This window comes from Nicotiana tabacum, chromosome 9 (assembly GCF_000715075.1).
Source record: "Nicotiana tabacum cultivar K326 chromosome 9, ASM71507v2, whole genome shotgun sequence".
In the NCBI taxonomy this organism is placed as follows: Eukaryota; Viridiplantae; Streptophyta; class Magnoliopsida; order Solanales; family Solanaceae; genus Nicotiana; species Nicotiana tabacum.
The window spans coordinates 123,339,419-123,358,918 of NC_134088.1; the positions used below are offsets into that span (position 1 = coordinate 123,339,419).

General features: G+C 34.9%; 2 protein-coding genes across 5 annotated transcripts; both read right to left on the reverse strand.

The window, feature by feature from the left end:
• Window positions 1-398: 398 nt before the first annotated feature.
• Window positions 399-11,831, reverse strand: LOC107796083 (protein NLP7). 4 transcript variants are annotated; one of them, XM_075222200.1, is made up of 6 exons: window positions 11,505-11,831; window positions 8,888-9,390; window positions 8,528-8,575; window positions 7,502-8,399; window positions 7,079-7,392; window positions 399-1,046 (listed from the first exon to the last, which is right to left on the reverse strand). In XM_075222200.1, the coding sequence occupies exons 1-6, from the start codon at window positions 11,662-11,664 to the stop codon at window positions 807-809; spliced, it is 2,163 nt and encodes a 720-aa protein (XP_075078301.1). In that variant the 5' UTR covers window positions 11,665-11,831; the 3' UTR covers window positions 399-806. The 4 variants fall into 4 exon arrangements, with proteins under 4 accessions (XP_075078301.1, XP_075078303.1, XP_075078302.1 ...); XM_075222202.1 differs by having other exon boundaries at window positions 7,122-7,392; window positions 11,505-11,830; XM_075222201.1 differs by having other exon boundaries at window positions 7,122-7,392; window positions 7,502-8,402; window positions 11,505-11,830.
• Window positions 11,832-15,872: 4,041 nt separating this feature from the next.
• Window positions 15,873-19,102, reverse strand: LOC107796066 (LOB domain-containing protein 4-like). The gene is made up of 2 exons (XM_016618788.2): window positions 18,777-19,102; window positions 15,873-16,190 (listed from the first exon to the last, which is right to left on the reverse strand). The coding sequence occupies exons 1-2, from the start codon at window positions 18,951-18,953 to the stop codon at window positions 15,873-15,875; spliced, it is 495 nt and encodes a 164-aa protein (XP_016474274.2). The 5' UTR covers window positions 18,954-19,102.
• Between the last annotated feature and the right edge of the window lie 398 nt (window positions 19,103-19,500).

Here is a 19,500-nt window from a genome sequence, read left to right on the forward strand (position 1 = left end):
GCAAGTGTAGTGCCGTGAGTAAGGGAGAAGGAAGCCTAAAGGACTCAAACTCCCGTTATGTGCGGAGTCTAGGAAAGAACCAGACCACAAGGGTACTTACCCTTGCAAGAGGCAAGGAAGGAAGAGTTTAGTGAAGGAAAGTTTTGTGCTTCTAAAATATAAGGTAATAATTCAACAAATGATAGCTTGCAGATGAGATTTAGGATAAAGTACTTCTGATGTAATTGGGGAAGAAAGTCAGTTTGATAAGTCTAAACTCCCCCCACCCCACAATTACATTTGTTTCTCCAGCATGGAGGCCAAAATAAACAAGAGAGAAAAGAACAAAAAATAGAAAGAAAAACATATTAATCAATCATGGTGGAGTAGTTTCCATAAAAGAAAGGTACAAACATCAATGCACTAAATAGAGAGTTCATAAAACACATTTAATCAAGTCACTACCCCATACATAACTGCATGTCATAATAGCTCATAACTATATGTTCAGACAATTACAATCTGGTTAACAATGGTTCACATCATCTCTTAGGGGGCAGGTAGAGATGTGATATAAAGATGTATAGTACGGATAAGGACGAAAAACAAAGCAGAGATAGAGCTAGGATCTGAAGTTTGTGGGTTCTGAACTTGACATCGAACCCATAGCATATTTTAGTTACAGGGTCTACACAAAAGCCAGTGGATTCGGCCGAACCAGTAAAGAATACCCTACCTCCGCCCCTGAAAAAAAGAGGAAAAATAGAGAAAGACCTTGATAGCAAACAATACTGGGAAGGCATCCTAGACAAGCAACAAAATTACTATCATGACCACAAGGGCTCCTGCAGTTTTAGTGGATCTTCCATGTCCATAGTCACCTGCATGCACACCACTTCAGCTTGAGCAACTGCCAGTTGCATTTGGAGAAAGCTAATTTGGTTCTGCAAATACGATATAGCTCCAACACAACCATAAACTGGATCCCTAACTCTAGCATTAGCTTCATACACCATTGAACTCACGGCATCGCTCCGTTGATTCTCTGGTAACTTCTGCAAAAGTTCCTGCAAAAACAATGAAATCCGAACCTAAAATTGTAGAAATCTACTCGAACAAACAAACAAAATGCAAATAATACTATAGAGATGTCATGTGACCAGGAGATCACGGGTTCGAGCCTAAAAACAGCCTCTTGCAGAGATGCAGGGTAAGGTTGCTTACAATAGATCCTAGTGGTCTGGCCCTTCCCCGGACCCCGCGCGTAGCGGGAGATTAGTGCAACGGGCTGCCCTAGTAGTTATGGTATTCTTATGTAAAACAACAATGAACTATAGAGATGTCATGATTAAAGCCCTAAGCCTTGACAAAAAATACTATAGAGATGTCATTATTATACCAACACAAAGCTGGTTTAACTATCAAGAAAGAGTAAAGTACTTAACCTTAAAATTTCTGTTGTTTGTGTGTAAACTCACCTAGACAACACAAATGATCGGAACATTTCTCTAGAATTACTATGGAACAAATTTTTGAATAAATTCTTATGCACCACACCATGAAAAAGACAGATGATATGACTTTCTTCCCAAAAAACTTGACTCTTGGCATAATTCTCTTTACACTTCTTCCAACTTCCATTCTCTGCTTAGAATCCTAACGAATTATTTGCGAAAATGGTCTTTGCCTTTTCCATTTTTTTTAAATAATAGAAATGTACAATAATAACAACAACAACCCAGTGTAATCTCACAAGTGGGGTCTGGGAAGGGTAGAGCATACGCAGACCTTACCCCTGCCTTCAAGAAGGCAGAGAGTCTGTTTCCGAAAGATCATCGGAAGGTGAAAAAGGGAGGGGCAATAACAAACAAACCGATCTGACAACCGAAGTGAAGATACAAAAATAGCAATAGGTAATGCAATCAGAAAACCGAAACAAAGACAACAGCAAGTAGCAACAAAAGTCTAGGGATATGAAAAAAAACACCCACTGGTGAATCAAAGCTACTGTTACAAGCAAGGACGACACTCGGCTACCTAATAGAAATGTAATTTTAATTATAAGGCACCAAGAAAATGTATGGCAACTATTAACTAAGCATCACAAACACCATAAAATCTAGCCAAAATCTTATTCGACTACTAGTTCCAATCAAAGACCCCATGAACTTTGAGAAGTTCACTCTTTCTTTTACACGACCTTTTTGTAGACCCGTCCCACACAATAATTTGACATCTTTAGAAAACTAGCCATATTGACTGCATCTGTACTTTGTGCTAATTGCCTACATCAATAAAATCTCTTCTTTGTATCTGAATCTCGATAACCATTTTTAATGCGGAAATGTATATTAAAATGACTAGCCCTTGAATATATAGCTTGATGCCTTCTCCTACCGGACAAAGTGGCATCTCTTTTCCCATTTTTTCCATCCCACGAGAAGTCTCTCATTTTTATTTTTATTTTTATTCCCTCTCCAAGAGCTCCCCACCAGTGTTTAGAAAAGCGATCGCTTCGTCGCTTTAAGCGCGAAGCGACGCGACTCAGTGTCGCTTCTAGCTGCCTGAGGCGACTCGACCGAGGGAAGCGCACGCTTCAACGGAGGAAGCGACGAAGCGAGTAAAGCGACGAAGCGATCGCTTTTGTTAAAAAAGCGCAGAGGGCCCTTTTTTTAAAAAAAAAAACTTTGGGTCTGTTTTTCTATTATACAAAACAGACCCTAAATTGACAAAAATTGGCCATTTCTTCTTCTCTCTTCTTCGATCGAGGTCGACCAAAGCCTAGGGTTCAACTTCATTGACATTGCTGACCAGTCCAGGTAATTTTCTTCTTCTCTTTTTTTTCTTTCTTCTTTCTTTCTTCTTCTTGGTCCCGTCAGATTCTGCTTTTTTTTCTTTCTTTTTCCTTCTTTCTTCCTTCTTCTTCTTTGTTTATCTCTGAGACTCTGACAGTCCAGTTTGCACTGTTCAAACTTCAGCGTCTTCTTCTTCCTTTTATCTCTAACCCATTTTGTTTTTTTCCCCCTTTTATTCTTCTTATTTATTACTTTTAATATGTATTTTAGTTTATAAAATTAATTATTATTTATATATGTTATATTTTTCAGTTTATTTGATTTTTTTAATGTATATTTCAGCATATAAAATTAATTATTATTTATATATGTTATATTTTTCAGTTTATTTGATTTTTTAATGTATATTTCAGTATATAATATTAATTATTATTTATATATGTTATATTTTCAGTTTATTTGATTAATTTTATATGTATTTCATTTTAGAAAATTAATTATTATATATATATGTTATATTTTAGTTTATTTGATTTTTTAATGTATATTTCAGTATATAAAGTTAATTATTATTTATATATGTTATATTTTTCAGTTTATTTGATTTTCTTAATGTATTTTTCAGTATATAAAATTAATTATTATATATATGTTATGTTTTCAGTTTATTTGATTAATTTTATATGTATTTCATTTTAGAAAATTATATATGTTATATTTTAGTTTATTTGATTTTTTTAATGTGTATTTCGGTTTATAAAATTAATTATTATATATATTATATGTATTTTCAGTTTATTTGATTATGTATTTTCTTATATCTTAATAGGGATTTCAAAATGTCTCAAAGATCGAAAGATAAAGACCCGGCTTGGCGATATGGCGATAGAGTTAATGAGAAGAATACAAATATTGTATGCAAGTTTTGTAACAAGATTACAACGGGTGGAATTTATCGCTTTAAATTCCATCTTATTGGTGGCGATAGAAACGTCACAAGTTATCCGAAATATCCATCGGAGGTGAGGGATGAAATAAAGAATTTTGTTGAGAAGAAGAAGGAGCAAAAAAATCAAATGAGTCATCAACCATTGGTGACCAATCTTGATGATGATGGTGATGATGATATTGAAGAATTGTCACTTCCAACAAAACGGGGAAGAGATGCAATCTCTTCAAGCCATGGATCGACGGGTACGAGTAGGACTAAAGGTCCTATAGATTGCTATTTCCCAAAGAAGCCGGAAGGAAAGAGCGGTGGAAAAGATGTACAAAAAATTGCTAAGGACATTTTGAGGGATCGTGCAGTTAGAGCTTTTGCACGATGGGTCTATGATGTTGGGTTCCCCTTCAATTGTGTCAACTATACTGACACTTTTGGAGACTTTATTGAGGCCGTTGGTCAATACGGACCTGGAATGAAGCCTCCCACTTATCATGAAATCAGAGGTCCTTATCTAAATAAGGAAGTGGAGGAGACTAATAAAATTGTGGAGGAACATAAAGTTGCGTGGAACAAGTATGGCTGCTCCATTATGATGGATAAGTGGACGGCAAGAACTGGGAAAATGATTATTAACGTGTTGGTGAATTCTCCCAAGGGAAGTTTGTTTCTTGAGTCCATTGATGCTAGCGACTCATCCACTGACCACATCAAAATGTTCACCTTGTTTCAGAACACCATTGAAAAGATTGGCCCAAGCAAAGTTGTTCAAGTGGTCACTGATAATGCGAGTGAAAATGTGAAAGCGGGTGGCATGGTGGAAGGAGCGTACAAGAATGTCGATTGGACTCCATGTGCGGCTCATTGTATCAACTTAATCTTCGGGGACATTTTCAAGGAAAAACCCTTCTCTACAGTTTTTGGCCAGGGCGTTAGGGTACATTCTTATATTTCTCAGCGGCCCTTGTTATTGAATATGATGAGAAGATTCACCGGACAAAAAAATTTGGTGAAACCGGGCAAGACAAGGTTCGCCACTGCTTTCTTGACTTTACATAGTATCCACTTGCAAAAATCCAATTTGAGAAAGTTGTTCACTTCAGAGGAATGGAGCAAGAGTAAATTTGCAAAGGAAAGTGCAGGGAAAGATGTTGCACGCATTATTCTTTCTTATTCTTTTTGGAATAATGTCCTTCATGCTCTTAAAATTGGTGGCCCTTTGGTTAAAGTACTCCGTTTGGTGGATGGGGAGCAAAAACCACCAATGGGCTACCTCTACGAAGCTATGGATAAGGCCAAGGAGGCTATTCAAGCATCATTCACTGATGAGCAGAAATATGCAAAGGTCTTTCAGATCATTGATGCAAGATGGAGTGAGCAACTTCATAGACCTTTGCATGCAGCTGGACTTATTCTGAACCCGTCACTCTTTTATGATCAGCATGAGAATAATTCATTGGCTAGAGAAGTGTGGACAGGATTCCATGAGGTTGTTATCAAGTTGACCCCAGATGAAGACATGCAAGAAAAGATAGTAGATCAGCTTGCTATTTACAAGGCAACTGAGGGACTTTTTAAGCTCCGACTTGCTATTAAACAAAAAGAAAGACGAAATCGCCAGGTGACCAAGTGCTTCTATATTTTATAGCTCTAACTTTAATGTATTTTTTATACTTATTAACTCTTGAATTTTTTTTTTCACTTCTATAGTTGATTGGTGGGACCAATATGGTGTAGAGACTCCGGATTTACAGACTTTCGCCATCAGAGTTCTAAGTTTAACTTGTAGCTCATCCGGATGTGAAAGGAACTGGAGCGTTTTTGAACACGTGAGAAATAAAAAGAATTATTTCGTGTTTTGAGATAAAGTAAATTATATCTCAATTGTCCCAACTCCTACTAATTAGTTGACACATCTTGTTTGCAGATTCATACAAAGAAGAGGAATCGACTAACCTTGAAGCGCCTCCATAATCTAGTGTTCATAAAATACAATAGAGCATTGAGGCGTCGCTACAACCACCGCAATCTAATTGATCCAATTCTTTTGGACAATATTGATGAGGCTAATGAGTGGCTAACCGGAGTCCCCGAAAATTGTGAAGATGAAGAAGTATTTGAAGGCGATTCTAATTTCACTTGGGGTGATGTTGCGGTTGCTAGTGGAGTTGGGGAGAATCCTTATGGTTTAAGGGGGAATACTTCAAGTTCAAGCTCGATTAGGAAGGGAAAAAGTATGGCTACTACAAGTCGATCCCTATCCCTAATTGATGAAGATGAAAGTGATCATGAAGAGGAAGAGGAGGGGGAGGAGGAAGATGACGAGCAATATGAAGATAATAGAGGAATTCAAGATTTTGACAATCTTGAAGAAGAACAAGAAGAGTAGAAAAATAAGAGGTTGATTCTAGTAATTTAGTAGCTTTGATTTTGACAATTTGAACTTTTTGATTATTTATAATTTTATATTGTGTCTTTGCAAGGTTTACATTATGTTTTTTAAGAATTGCGCTTCACTTTAATAAAGCGTACGCTTCGCTTTGCGCTTCGCTTTTGAAGCGCTGCGAGCCCTTGTCGCTTTTTTGCGCTTCTCGCTCTTAAAAACACTGCTCCCCACCTTGCTCTTGGGGTGACTCGAACTCACAACCTATTGGTTGGAAGTGGAGGGTGCTCACCACTTGAGCAACCCACTCTTGTCAGAAGTCTCTCATTAGCTTTCAAACTTACCCACCGAAAATGGAATTGCAATTTTATAGCATGATTTTTTTTTTGATAAGGTAATGTAAGAACTTATAGCATGATTCTTCCCCTTTTTGACAAGTATCGTCATCCATCCCTCCAATCATCTCTCAAATCTATAAACCAATGGTTGCCAAAGTTCACCATATTTGAACTTTTCACCTAGGATATCAATATCTCCAAATCTATGTCTGACTTAGAGTACAACAACAACAACAACAACAACAACAACCCAGTATAATCCTACAAGTGGGGTCTAGGGAGGGTAGAGTGTACGCAACCCTTACCCCTACCCTGGGGGTAGAGAGGTTCTTTTCGATAGATCCTAGGCAGAAGAAGATGAAATGAGACGATATAACAGTAAAAACAACATATACCAAAAAGATAGTACCAGCGAGCTAAGAATCAGAAAAAATAAATGGAAAAAGCAATATCAATAATCAGTACAGTGGCAGGTACTAGGAAACCGGAACGGAAAAATAGTACGAACACAACCTGTCCACTAACAAATGGCTGACTTAGAGTAATCAAATCAAATCAACGTAAATCATGTGCATCAATCAACAATTTTGACTTAATGATACTGTTAGAAAATCAGTAATTGTTTGGAAAGAGCTCAAACCTGGAGCTCCTCACGATCATAAAGCTTAGACACCTTGGCTAACCTTTCTAGATCATCAGCACGAACCCCAGAGAGTAGAAAATTTGGACATTTTCTTGGAATGATGCTTTCGTTCTGCACTCCTGCAGCTTGTGTGGTAGGCTTTGCAGCATGAGTCAAGGAAGTTGTGGTGTCGCGACATGACTGGTCACCTCCACTGGATTCTTCACAATGTCTATCAGCAACCTTGGCAGATTCAAGATGATCACTGGAGCAATTCATGCCGTTAATTTCAAGATGCTTTGTGCCAAGACTATTTGGAGCAGATTGGCTGGCTGCAAATATAGTAAGAAATTACTTAGAATAACATCAACATACGTGAAAATATTACTGCATACAATCAGAGATGCAATAGATCTGTTTAAAAGAATTTATTTTTATTACCAAGAGTGGTTTCAGTGCCAACTTTTGCGCCAACTAATTGTTGAAGCACTACACTGTTAATTCTGTGGTGTCCTTCGGATATTTTCATCATGCTTTCTTCCTCAGAGCTATTGGAAACAGCTCTATTAGTTAGCACCCTCACATTTGTTAGTTTTGTTGTAGTGTTAGCAGTTCTTGATGATGTTGTTAGATCAATATTTTTAGGACAGATATTTACTGTATTTCCACATTTCAGTAATCTGTTTAATGGGTCAAACCACTCTATTTTTCCCGGATGTGCTACTGCCTCAATATCAGATAAAGGTTTCACACTATGGCATATCTCAAAAGAGTTGAGTCCATCATCTGAAGGAACAGGTATAATTTCAACAGATAATTTCTCTCCCAGTTTTTGTCCAGAAGCAAGCTTGAAACTTCGAAATTGTCGCTTCATCGAGGCCAATAGCATATTCAATATGGTTTGTGGACTCCTGCAATCTGACTTGTTATCTTGGGGTAAAAAGAACTCCAATAGGTATACATAGTCCCCTGTGTAGGAACTTTGCAAACATATAGCAAACGAGCTATGTAATCCAACTCTGTGTGCCACATGTGCCAAGGGGTACTCAGTCATGCTTAACTGTGTGATGTCACTGCAGAAGCATGAACTACGGGTTAAAAAGGCCTTACTAACAACCCCCTGACTCTTCCCTAAGTGAAACATATCACAAGCAGCTCTGAACTCGTAGCCAGCTGACGTGCATATGCAGAACTGTTCCTCTGTGGTCGTGAATCTTTCAACATTGCTTCCGTCAAGGATAGGTAGCCATGTCTGAGCTAGAGGTAATTGATGTGTTCTGCATATAAAACTCAACTGCTCCTCGATCTCTTTTAGGGCGCGTTCTAGCCCTCTAAGGCCCTGCTAAAAACAGACAGTTGATACAGGTGCTTTAGTTTATTTCATTTAAAGAGGTACACTGTAGTTTAGTAAATATATTCTTTTCCTGGCTTGGGGGATTCAGGCATAGAGCATCTTCATGAACATACCTTCTTGTCGGGGTGGCCATACATGTTTGATGATCTCAAGTCCACCTTCTGTTAAGAACAAGATGCCATGCTCAGAGAAATATATAGAGGTTATGAGAAACTAGTAGGCTACTAGGCATATCTCCTGAAGAGAAAACGTCTTTTAATCTATCTCTAGAAAATTGAAGTGGTAATTGTGACATTTAAAAATGACCAAACTCTTCACTAAATTCATGTTTTTTTATACTTTAGCTACCACACTAAAATCAAGCAAAGTTTCGAACAACCTTTCCTTTCTCTACAGTAAAACTAACTCAAACAAACTGAAAGAGAGAGCGAGCGAGAGAGAAATGGCAAGAAAAGTAGAGAGGAAAGCCATACATTGAGCATCTCATAGACCATTTGAACAAAATCTTGAGAGAAGCTTCCCTTCTTATCCCCTATGATCTCAAGTACTCCAATGCACTGATTACTAAGAGGCTCAAAAATCGGTACAGCCAAGTAGTTCCCTAAACCAGCAGCTGCAGCCAAGTCATGCTGAGGATAATCATTGGCAGAATGACGAGAAACATCTGGACTCATTTCAGGCAAACCATGTTGGAACACGCGTCCAGCAGGACCAAGTCGATACTCATTCTCAGAACAATCAGTTATAATAGGAATTCTAAATTTCAGACACTCTGACCTATAAAAACAAAGTCCTTCATGGAGTTTCGTAAGACCAAAAGGTAGGTCACAAGTTGTTAGAAAAATCTGATCGTTAGTGGTTATAGGTGCCCAAAATTGAACCAACCAGCATCCGAAGTTGTCAGAAATGTAGGCATTCTTGAGAGCGGATGTGATTTTCTCCTTGATGGTATCATGATAGATAGTAGTGTAAGCAGCTGTAAGAAGTTATTTATGATATTAGTCACTTGACTCATTCAGAAAGATGGATACGTAACAATCATATTGAAAAACTGGTTAAATATACAATTCAAACTCCTCAATATTCAAGACTTAATCCATAAGCTCAAAGACTTCATATTCCCCAATCTAAACCCAACTCATTTAAAAGTCGCTCATTTATCGAGTAACAAAAGTTATCATAATCAAATCCTTGGGAATTTAGATTAACAGATAACAGATGAAACAAATAAGCAGCTCCACCAATGGTGCACTCCTAAAAAGAACAATATTAGAACTTCAACATGATTGCATTAGTTATAGGAGTGAATAACAAGCCCAAGTTTACACTTAAGAATACTTATGCAGCAGGAGCGGACCCAGGATTCGGTGGTGGCGGGGGCACTATGGCGTTCAATATAAATTTATTAATGCTCATGTAGATTGGTACAGGGGCTTATGCTAATATCTGACTATATTTTGAAAGAGATTTGCAAGTATATATGGAGTTTTTGCCGAATATTCCGGTTGCCGGTGACCCCTCAACCTATAGAGTAGGTCCGCCTCTGTTATGCAGTGCTCCGCAGAGTAACATGAATGAGAGTTGCAAGTTAGCTACTACCTCCCCTTGTTCGCTTTACTGGCTTCACTTTGCTCTGGTATTTTCCTTTCTCTGATTCAGAGAGCTTTTGCACCATGATTTGAAACTATTATTTAGTGTTCTAAACATACAAGCCTGAATTTTTACTTTAACTGCTCTAACTATTATATCACTAAAACTTGATTAAAATCTAACAATGACATGAACCAATCTTCATAAATTGTGCAAACTGACTGTTTTGAAGTATTAGGATGGTTGGAGTATATCAAGTCCTAGGCATCCCTTAAAGTTCCATAAGTCAGATCAAGAGAAGTACCAGAAAATAATCTCTAAGCTAGATGCATTGATTGACTACTACTTTAATCACTTACTTTGATAAGATTGAAGTCCAACATTATTAAGATTTTAGAGAGTACTACAACCTATGTGGCAAAAGGTTTGTCACTTTTCTGCTCCTCTGATTCAACTAAGTGAACATTGAGTAAGAGGAAAATTCAACGTTTTGCCATCTGATATGAAGAAATTTGTCTTCATGGAACTTTTTTTTATGACATTGGTGTTCGGGTCAGCCTGCATACACCTCAACTATTCCATCCGCTACATGATATCTCCCAGGTAACTCTACCAACCAAAGCTTAGACAAATGGGAAGAAATCGTCTAGCACATATTTTGTCACTGCTAGGATTTGAACCCTGAGATTGATTTGCACCCACTTTATTGACTACTAGGCCACACCGTTGGGTACATATATTTATGGTACGTTTCACGTGTTAGATTCCCAAATTGGTAGTGGATGGGGGACTTGGACTTCTTATATGGTCTTGCACAATCGTTATCTTGTGAACTAGCTTTTGAGATTTAATTAGGCTTAAGTTCCATATCATAACATAATTTCCAAATTTTAGTCCAAAATAAATTAATATAGTCCAATTTAGTATCAAAATCTGTCAAATTGACCTCCGTAAGCAAAAAAGGTACCCAATAAACACAATGAGTGTCACTACTCCTATTCATTAACCAAACACAAGAATCTAGCCAGGGGTAAAACTAAAAGAAGGGACAAAGTGAGAACCCATAGGCCATAGGCATCATTCTCCAAATAAGTGAGTTGAGTATAGTGGTGGCAAAATGGATTAAAAATATAGTTATCCATCTGGGTTGGATAATGTACTTTTTAAAAACATGTCAGATATGGATAATAAGCATATTATTCAGATAACTAATCTTCAAATTGGGGTTCCTCAAGTTTGTGAGATTAGAAATTCTCCCAAAAGTGATCATATTCAAGAAATCACCACATGATCGATCTCATCCACCGGTTAACCTGTTTCTTATCCGTATTAAATATGGGTCAAATAATTTATCCGTTTTTTGCATTATACGTTTTTTTTTTACCCGCCCATATCTGGCCCGACCCGCCAGTTTGCAACCCTAGTATCATATAATCTGGATGTTATATAGTGTAAATACCAATCCATAGACCATAGACATAAAGGGGAAAAGACACTTACTGCTGGGGAAGACAGTAGGAAACTCGTTATTGTGTTGGCTCCAAAATACCCAGAGGTCATTCTTAGTGTTAGGCTCAGTGTATTGCAGCGAAAATGGCATGTAACTCAGTGCTTCAGATACACTACTACATATTTTGAAAGCTTTATTTGCACCTGCCATTTTCACTGTAGCCCAAGTATTTAATTCAGCTTTAATTTTGCTTCTAATATGAAATCCAAAATCAGTGAGGAGTAGAAGAGTAGAAGATGGAGCAGTTGTGAGGAAGGTGTAAGGAAGGAGAAGAGATCAAGAGAATATTCATGATTTTGACTGATTCTTTTCCCGCAAGAGAAAAAGAGAGAGAAAACAGTAGTAGACTGAAATAAATATTTTCTTTATTATAAATTAAATTTCTTTTTTACTATTCGCTCCAAATTTGAATATGATAGAAATATATTTTATCTATTATTATTATTTAATTTTTTGTACACTGAAAGACTTACAATCTCTTGTGGCTTCTTCTCCGGATCGTTACCTATTGCATTGTATTATATTGTACTTTAAATATAATTCTTATTTCGATTGTTAATTTTATGATATCGTATCGTTAAATTCATTATTACGTAAAGACGAAAAATGTCACTTTATGGAACGATAGATTTGATGTAGTGTCATCGTTATCTTACTTTTTTCTCTATCTTGCTTTTTCTTATTTTTAAATAATCATATTTTATACTTTACCTTACTTTTTTATATAAATAATTCTACTATGTATCCTATTTTTTCTTAGTAGTGTTACAAGTTTATTTTTCATATTGTTGGCGTGTGACATCATAAAATGATGATAAACGATATAATATATTCAAACATTGTATCATCAAACATTATAGTACTGTGCATTATAATACAGTACGATTCATTATGAAACGATACGTAACAACAATCCAAAAAAGCTGTTAGTATCAATAGACTTAGAATATAAAATGATCCAATATAAGGAAAACATATGTGTGTGTGGTGATATCTTAATTAGTTAGGATTGAATTTTAGTTATCTTAGTGCCTTTATTTAGGTCTATTGTTTGTTAATAAAAAAATTTAACTTATTAGAGATTTATATGTTATCAGCAAATATAGAGAATTTTTAGTGTTAAATAAATTAGCTTAATTGGCTTTTTATGCTGTGCTAACCATTTAATAACTATATTTGTAGCACACAACACAATGTATGCTTCTACCAATTTTCTGGTATACCAATAAAGATGTAAGGTCTTTATAGGACAAACAAAAGTAGATTAGCATCTGGCTATAATCTGCCTATGGCTATTGAAATTTGCAGAAAGTAATAACTTACATGCAAATTAAGGAGAAGCCAAAGATTTGTTACAATGAAAGATGCTATATGAACTCATATCACCATTTCATATTTACCAAAGGAAATTGCCGATATCAAAGTTGACTCGTATGAAGGGGAGCTTTGGCGTAACTGGTAAAGTTGTTGTCATGTGACCAGGAGGTCGCGGGTTCGAGCCGTGGAAACAACCTCTTGCAAAAATGCAAAGTAAAACCGCGTACAATACACCTTTGTGGTTCGACTCTTCCCCTTCCCCGCGCATAGCGGGAGCTTAATGCACCGGACTGCCCTTTTTTAAGTTGACCTCTATAATAGAGCCAACACCAATTATACCAAAAAAAAGACCTGATTCCAGCTATTTCATATGGAATATAGAATATTTGACAGCAAGATTAATGTGAAAAAAGAACTAAAAATTAAAGCATGATAATAATAATGATAGGGCAATGTTTGAATCAAGCATGTTGTACTTAATTAACTGACAGGTAACCTTTAACACAAAGGCATATAGATGTAAATATTTTCAATTTGAGCTATTGATGCTGTGTTAGTATAGTAGACCTGTTGTTATCAAATATTGCAACTCCACAACAATCATGTTTTTGAAAATTACTTCTGATTATGATCTTTATTTACTTGAGCCATTACAAAACTCACCCTTCTCACCTTTTCTTTTCCTTTCTTGTTCCTCCTCTTTCCTTAAATCCAAAATGCATGTGTAGATTGTGGTTTAAATAAGGATTTACATGTTAAGGAAATGATGTGATTCTTCGAGTTAACAAAGAACCAACCGACCAGGATCAAGATCTTGAAACGAAAATGTGATTTGTGGGTCGATTTCAATAAACAACGTATCTCAAATTTTAGGACTCGGAATTTAATTATTCAAAAATAAGGTGAAAGATGACAATCTAAACTATAAGAAAAACCATTTAATCATTCAAAACAAGTAAATATTGATAATGCGTCAGTTCAATGAAAGTTATGATTCTATGATATCAAAAGAATGAATTTAGATCAAGAAACGTGTTCTTGAAAGATCAAGAACTAAACAAGTTTATAAAGTCACCACTTGAAATCAATTAACGTGATAAAGAAATACCACACGCAATTGAAAACAAGATAAAGACTATCATCGCCTTGCTTGGAACCAAAAACAAGGATAAAGAAGACAAAATAGAGGAAAATACTCTATTATAAAACTAAGGCAAGCCTAAAAACGTGGATTCTTTCTACAAGGCAAGGGAACCCTTTATATAAGCCTAAAGTCTCTTCTTTCACGACTAAAATTCCTATTCTAATAAGGAAATAAAATAACTAAAGACGACGAAAGCAAAATCCCTATTCTACAGTAAAAAGAAACTAGAACCCTACTAAAAGGAAAATCCTTATTCTAAAAGGAATTAAATAAATCCTATTTTAAGAAGGAAAGAATCTTGACTTCTTGAACTTCTTGCCCTTCTTGAAAATAAGTCCATATGTTTGAACTTGAGCTCTAAAACATGATCTTGGCCAAAATTAATAAAATTTAATATAGATTCTTCTTTTACATTCTTGAAATCAATCTTGAGCTTCTTGAACTTCTTGCACTTCTTGAAAATAAGTCCATATGTTTGAACTTGAGCTCTAAAATATGATCTTGGCCAAAATTAATAAAATTTAATATAGAATCTTCTTTTACATCAGTTTACAACAACAATAATATACCCCGTATATTCTCACAAACGAAATATGAAGAGGGTAATGTGTATGCAGATACTAGTCATAATTTGTGAAGGTTGAGAAATTATTTCTGATAGATCCTCGAAAACTATTGGAGAGTCCCCTTATACAATTCTGTCTTTCTATGAAAGTCTTAGAACACATACCTACACAACCACACACTTGAGCATAGACACATGAAAAGCAAGTCTCAACTACCTTACAACTTGAGCATAGTTCCAAAAGGTATTAAATTTGCAATTTCAATTCACATTGTTCATGAAAGAGTGTGGAATGAAGTAATCTTGAAAAATCAAATTTTGCCACCCCCTATAATTAGATCTGTTTCTCTGGCTTTTGTCTCTAAGGATACCATTTGGGTTGATGGAAATAAAATAGCTTCAGAGACATGACATCTTTTCATGATGTAGAGGATATTGAGAATGTCATTTAAAGTGTTATGGCCTATAATTATACAACAATAACAACAAACTCGATGTAATCCAATAAGTGAGTTTTGAGGAGGGTAGTGCGAATACAGATCTTACTCCGACCTTATAAAGATAGAGATGTTATTTCCGATAGATTATCGGCTCAAGAAAAGTATAATCATAACAGTAATGAAAAAAAATATAATAGTGGAGAAGCCATTTAAAAAAAAAGGAACTTGATATTTTAAAAAGCCATGGCCTATAATTATAGTCACTTCATATTTGATACTTTGCCTTAATGATAACACCATATTCCAACATGGGGGCCAAAAGGAAACAAGAAAAATGAAAAAAAAAAAAAAAAAGGACAAACATTATGTTAAAAATGTTCTTGCAGTTTCCTCAAAAGTAAGGTACAAACATTAAAAGCATTAGATACAAAAATCTTGAACTGATTCTCCACGCCACAACAAAGGCAAAAGAGGAAACTAATTATAAAGTAGTCAACTCAGCATACATAACTACATATCATAATTATAGCTCATAATAATTATATGTTTAGACATTTACAATATGGTTAATAATGGTCATCATCATCTCTTGAGGGGTCAGGTAGAGATGTGCTAAATAAAGATGTATAGTAAGAAAAAAGAGAAGAAAAAAAAGAAGCAGACAATAAAGTAAGATCTTGATAGCAAATATTAGAAAAGACTAGGCAAGCATGCTAGTCAAGCAACTCGCTAAATAGTTACCAGATATGTTGTCGTACTCTTCAAAAATATTGTCACGCTTGTATCGGATTCTTTAAAAATGGAGGATCCAATATGGTTGCACACCTACAGTAACATATATATTTGAAAAGTCCGAACAATATAGGTTAAGAGTGAGTGAGAAAGGACAATGTCACTTACTTTTTTGGTGTAGAATGTCCATGGTAAAAAGGGACATGATTGGTTGAGTTTGAGTGTGTCGGGACGACGGCGACACATTTTCCGGTGAGTTTCCGGCCGTTCCGCCACCGCTAGACATCGACGAAAATTGTCGCATCCTCATGTGTACAACCTCAGCTTGTGCAATTGCCAATTGTGTTTGGAGATGATCAATTTGTTGTTGCAAAGATGATATAGCTCCAACACAACCATAAACTGGATCCCTAACTCTAGCATTAGCTTCATACACCATTGAACTTACGGCATCGCCCCGTTGATGCTCCGGTAATTCCTGCAAAAACATTAAAAACAATTAGTCATAATATTTATATCAATTCAAGCAATTTGACTCTTTATTGCAAATTAAACTGACCATACATATCACTTAACCATTTATTTAATGTAAGGATTCAATGTTTTCGGCAATATACCATAGTTTGTCCATATAATGTTGTACAATCAACATCCATGGTAGAAACTTAATTAATTATTTTATTTTGTATTCTCTTTTCTATTAATATGCCTCCCCAATCAAAAAGGGTAAGCTTAAGGAATTTTATAACATGTATGTTTTTCTCACAAGTTTGTGTTTGGATAATTAATTTGAAAAACACTTTTGAACTAATAATTAGTGTTTGACCAAGATTTTAAAAATTATTTCTAAGTATATTTTTCTCAAAAATTCTCTTCAAAAAAGTAATTTTGGGAAGAAGCTACTTTTTCTTTGCTTCTCAAATAATGCCTCTGCTTCTACTTTTACTCAAAAGAATTTTTTTTTTCTGAAAGTTTGGTCAAATACCTTAATTTTGAAAGAAAAAAATACTTTTTACCCAAAAAAGTACTTCTGGCCGACAAAAAAACTTGGCCAAACTGGCTATTAGTCAGAAATAACATGGATGGAACTTATTTTTTGCTTGGCATATATTTAATTTCTAGTTGCACCAAGTATTGTCATCACACTAGGGCCCCAAAACTTGATAAATAATATACGCAATAGCGATGTCATAATTACACCTAAAGAAATTTTGTTTAACCCCTCAAAGAAAAGAGTAAAGTAAAAACCTGAACTTTTAACATAGAATTTCTGTCTTTTAAGTGTGAACTCACCCTATTAAAGCGATGAAAAAACGCAAAGTGATCTAAGTACTTTTCTAAAATTACTTTGGAATAACAAATCTTTCTTTGACTATATTCTTATGCTTATGTACCACAAGAGAAAAATAAGACAAATGTTAAAAGACTGTTTACAAAGACTCACTTTTCTTTATTCTTCTTCCAATTTCTATCTCTTCTGTTCCTAATTAATTATTTGGAACACGTTCTTGACTTATTTTAACAAATTAATTAAGTTAAAATAATATAATGTATTAGACTCAAAGATGTGTCAAGACAGAGACAACGTCAAAAATTTCAGTAAATTTTTAGATTTAATATATCTGTATATAATAAATAAAATGAAAGGCATGATGTTACCTAAATGTAATAAAAGTGGGGTCTTTGGATCCGGTGGCGAAGCTAGAAAATTTAATTAGGATATTCAAAGTCTATAAAATCAATAACAAGTAATAGTTTACCCTATATACAGTATAAGTTTTCGACGGTGGATGTTCAGTTGACCAATTTTAGCCACACATAGCTTGTCTTTGTTTGGACCGTTTTCAGCCGTTATAGAGCCAATAATGGAGAATATTAAAATTTAAAAAAATACTGTTCCCGCAAATAAGAGAAAAGAAAAATATTTACAGTAATCTTATCGGTGTATTTTACTTTTATCACGTTAAAGTTTTTTGGGTCAAAATTTTCATACTAGTAGTCATACTTGGGGTGTGATATAACGTTAAATTGGGTTCTCAAATGCAAAACAAACAAATCTTTGTGGGTCAGAAATCCATTTTTTCATAAATATAAAGGGGATACTCAACGTGTTAATAAAGAATGGCCCACTTAAAATAAGGAAGATACAAAATTAGAGGTAAATCATGCCAAAAATCATGATATTAAAAGCGAAATGACGAGAGTTAGCATTTGAAATAGTGTTCTATGATAAAATGCCAAAAAGTTATGCAATTAACGTGCTGTGTAAATTTAGACTAGCCAATTCATATAATCATAAGTTTTATAATAAACTTTAGGTGAGTCTCTATTACTAGAAAACTGAAAAACAAAATAAATAATATGCTATCACAGATAAAACTTCATAAATATTTTAAACATATTTTTATACTGGTGCACATAAATACAAATCTATAAAAAATGGCCTTCTTTTAGCAGTTGACACTTTGTCCTAAAATCTAAGTTATATTTCGTACTTAGATTTTTTATAAATACATTTTTCCGTACAATACTAACAATAACTATATCTCACTTCCAATAACGACATTCTTTAATAAGCAAGGTAAAATGCATGAATAGGCTTTTAGACATTATTAAAAATAAATAAAAAAAGAGCATCCCCGTTTACTTAAGGTCTCGGAAAAATGTCACATTTTAAGATGGTGTAATATAGGCAGTATACTCTAATAAATTAGCTAGTTTCATGGTACGAACCCGTAACCAATATATAGGTCAAAAGAAACAATGTAACTTTATCGTTGTTCCAAGGTTTCCATCCTTAATTAGCCATGATGCAGGAAGGAAATTAAATTAAAATTATTCGCATATAGTTTCGGGGAAGGACAGCATTCCAAGGAGGTGTAATGTAGACAGTCTATCCTGATACAATCACTAGCTAGTTTCGTGACACGAACCTGTAACCTATATATAAGTCAAACGAAACAATGTCAACTTTATCGTTGTTCCAATGCTCCCCTTCGCTTAATTAGACATAATGCAGGAAGGAATAAAATAAAATTAAAATTGCTAGAATTGGCTCTCTTACCTGAAGCATCTTGTTGACATTGCTAGCACCAAAAACTTTATGCACACTAGCAAATTTCTGTGGCTCATCAGCTGGAAAATAAGGTGCAAAAACACAATCTTGTGCACATCTCCTCCTTAGCAATTTACAAGCTGCACAAGGAGAAGCTGCACTTTGTTTTCTACCACTCTCCTTCATTTTCCAAAACTCTTTTAACTTTACTCAAACTACTTCAGATATTTGACTAGTTATATATAATTGAGTATTTTCTTTCTTAGCTTCATTCACACAAAAGTTTAACTACCTTAAAATGTTTTATACTAACTGCCACTGTCAGTTTTTGCAGGTTTTGTATCTGAAAAGTGTAGTGAGAAATGGAAGCAAATTACTTAAAATAAAGAAGAGTAAAGGGAAAGAAGGTTTAAAAAAGGGAAAATTGGTTGAAGGGAGTGATGGAGGTTAGAGTTTGGATGTTATATAGAAAAGTTTAGGTTGCAGAAAATCTTTTGTAGGACCTACTAAGAAAAGCTTTTAGATTTGTGGTATTAAAAATCATCTTATATGTCATTTGGATTTTTTTTTCCACATACCTTTGTTTTATAGTACTACTAAAGATGAAGGTGAGTTTCTTATTATTAAGAATATACTTAGGGGTTGTTTGATATGGTGAAAGAGGAAAAATAATATATTTATTAGGTTTGGTATTATTAGTCTTTTGTTTGGTACATTTTTTCAACCTATGTAT

What these genes read in the sequence shown, in the direction of transcription:
- LOC107796066 (XM_016618788.2), bottom strand. Translation starts at nt 18,953, where the DNA reads ATGAAGGAGAGTGGTAGAAAACAAAGTGCAGCTTCTCCTTGTGCAGCT. An exon ending in ATGTCAACAAGATGCTTCAG is followed by an intron (nt 16,191 to 18,776) that starts GTAAGAGAGCCA and finishes ATGTTTTTGCAG; the next exon opens with GAATTACCGGAGCATCAACG.
- LOC107796083 (XM_075222199.1), bottom strand. Translation starts at nt 11,664, where the DNA reads ATGGCAGGTGCAAATAAAGCTTTCAAAATATGTAGTAGTGTATCTGAA. An exon ending in TGGTCTATGAGATGCTCAAT is followed by an intron (nt 8,576 to 8,887) that starts GTATGGCTTTCC and finishes TGTTCTTAACAG; the next exon opens with AAGGTGGACTTGAGATCATC. An exon ending in TGGCACTGAAACCACTCTTG is followed by an intron (nt 7,393 to 7,501) that starts GTAATAAAAATA and finishes CTATATTTGCAG; the next exon opens with CCAGCCAATCTGCTCCAAAT.